The 2,946-nt window shown below is 20.8% G+C and overlaps 1 protein-coding gene across 1 annotated transcript; it reads left to right on the plus strand.

The window, feature by feature from the left end:
* Window positions 1-1,297: 1,297 nt before the first annotated feature.
* On the plus strand, window positions 1,298-2,946 carry Bm17351 (Uncharacterized protein; the record flags this gene model as incomplete). The annotated part of the gene is made up of 3 exons (XM_043076393.1): window positions 1,298-1,354; window positions 2,595-2,698; window positions 2,862-2,946. 3 exons carry the CDS (start codon window positions 1,298-1,300, stop codon window positions 2,944-2,946), a joined length of 246 nt encoding a protein of 81 aa, XP_042932327.1.

Consider the following 2,946-nt stretch of genomic DNA (forward strand, 5'->3'; position numbering starts at 1 on the left):
GATTAATTAGATTATCAAATAATATCAAATAGTATATTTAAATAATACAAAAATCATAGATAGTTCTGTATCAGTTCATATTTAAATTTTAAAAGAAACATAAAATTTCCAACTTTTTAATTCATCTATACATTATACATTTGAATTTAAATCTTCAAAAAAAAAAAAAAAAAAAGGAAAAATTATCATTGCTTTTATCACAAGAAGAAATGTTATCAGACATATTAACACTAATTTAATCAGTTTATCAAATATAAACTGATCATTTCTTCATTTCCTGTATTAAAGACTGGCTGAAGAAATATATGCGTGTAGATGGGGCGGTGGTAATCGATGTTTGAATTCCAGATTTTTCGATTGAAGAACTCATCAAATCTGCCGATGCTGTAAAATTTAACATCGATAGAATATAGTTGTGTAGTGTGGACAAAGGCGCATCTTCTAGTTTCCTTTTTCATTTTCTGATGACATAGCCGCAATCTAATTATATTTCCATTAATTCTAAATATTAAGATTGTAATGCTCAAATAATCTTATAATCATAACTAAATTATCATCCATTTTCACTCTAATATTTGTTAATAAAAAATAAATTATGCTAAATAATGTAATTCAAAATTGTTATGTAATAAATAATTTTTTTTTTCTTCTTTAGAATAATTATTTTTATTTAATTAAGCATTTTTAGTTCTATGCTAAATAATTTTAATTTTTCCTCAAAACTGGCATTTTATTTGTATTATCATTCATTTGATTTAAATAAATATGAATTAAAACACTCACAAACCATTAACTTTTCACTATTTTAATTTATTTTAAATTTATATATGCTAATTATTATTTGACTACTGAAGTGCAAATAATAAATTTGTTTTTTCTTCATCACAACTATTATTCACAATTTATCAAAGATATGAAATTTAAATTTCATCTGATATTGTTTCCACATCATTTGTAACAAAATTGAACATATCCTCAACTGTCCACCACAAATTTTGTCATCAATTTTAATATTATAGAATTGATTATATTTGTAAACACTAAAATGTAAACAACAATAACAACAAATCATTGAAAGCAATTTTATTATAAATAAATGGTAGTAAGTTAGAAAAAATTATTGTTTTATAAATGTTTAATTATTCACTTAGTTATATCATTATGTCATGTATCATTGCTTCTATTCTAAAATTTAATTATAAATTTCATTTGATTAAAACATAAAATGAAACTTTGCATTGATGAAATTTCAGTTTCAAAGGATAACGATTGTATCGCTATAAGATTTTTGAATGAAATGTTATCATTAACATGTATGATAATGTTTTGCATTATTTTGAACATCTATGCTCAGGTAATTAATACTAATTAATTTAGTAATTATTAAATTTTCCACTAATTAAAGTTTTGTAAAGTTAGCTCGTTAAGTGATACGAATAATATGCAAAGTATATTTTCTAAAATATAGTGACGAAGATGGAAAAGGTGAGAATTGTTTTGTTTCTAATTAAAATGATATATGTAGAATTTAATTAAAATTGAATAACTTAAAATAATTTGAGACTTAATTATAACATAAAAACAAACAAATAAACAAAACAAACATTAGTTGAAAAAATATGAAATGTAGAAGGTCCAAGAAATCAATGTGACATTGTTGGTGTGCAGTTGACAACAATCTTTTCGGAGAAAAAAATTGATTATAAAAGAAATTTTCTCTTTTCTTTTTTTATGTATTCTATAAAATAAAATGGGTAAAAATATAATAAAATCAGTGATTGTTTATTTCCATAATTTCTTTATCATCCTAAATTATCATATTATCAGTTTTATCTTCCTAAATTATTACACTAACAGTTTTAATATTTTTCGAGATATCCTTTTGAAGTGTTTTCAAAACTTTTATCAAAATTTCCAAAACAAATTTTGCTTATCACTTTTGTGATTTAAAATTCACTTTCATTTTAAATTTGATTTATTCGTAATTCTATTCCCAAAATCCTTTGTATTATTTTCCTAACATTTTCACTTTTTACTTTATTATTGTTTAATTTCATTAAAGCTAAAAATTTTTTTTATCAAAATTAGCAAAAATATTAATTATTTGAGTAACTTATTATAAATTTCTTCATCAATTATTTTTCTTCAATTGAGAAATAAAAAAAGAAAACAAAATCGATAAATTGTATATTCGATTTTTAATTTCGATTTCTTTAATGTTTTAAAATACACTAATATTAATCAAAAAAAAAACAAAAACAGAGACAAAAAAATATAAAAAAAATTAGATCAAACAAATTTAATTATCAATCGTTGTTATTTATAGTAAAAGACTTTCTCTTATGACTTAATTAATAATTTCGATTTAAATTGAAATTTCAAAATTTCATCAATAATTTATGATTATGCATGAAAAAAAAAAGAAACGATAAATTTTTCATTTTCCCAATTTTTTTGAACAAATTAATTTTTTGTCTTTTTTTTTTCTTTCAAAGAAAAGAAAAATTAATCTTTCATATTGTTTACTAATTAATTATTATCAACAAAAAAAAAAAAAGAGAATTGAAAAATTCTTTAACATTTAATAATTTTAGAAACATTCTTCTTCTGAACAACTACACGATGATTCACAACCACGTATGTTTGTAAATTCAAAAAGTGAAAGTGTCCGAAATAATGCGCTTGTTGTTAGTGCACAGTAATTTTTAATTCTTTTTATCATTTCTTTCTTTCTTTCAGATTAAAAAAAGAAAAAAAAATTCATTTTTTGTTAAATTCATTTTTAGATTATATTTATTTATTTTTTTTTTTTCAAATTTTAACATTTTTAATTTGTTTTGCTATTTGAATAAAAATTTTAGACCACCAACAATTTTTCAAGTTCCAATGTTAGCTGCATTTAATCCATTTCAATTAAAACATCAAAATTTAGAAGCAAAAGGTTAA

Source organism: Brugia malayi, assembly GCF_000002995.4.
Source record: "Brugia malayi strain FR3 genome assembly, contig: Bm_v4_Chr1_scaffold_001, whole genome shotgun sequence".
NCBI lineage: Eukaryota > Metazoa > Nematoda > Chromadorea > Rhabditida > Onchocercidae > Brugia > Brugia malayi.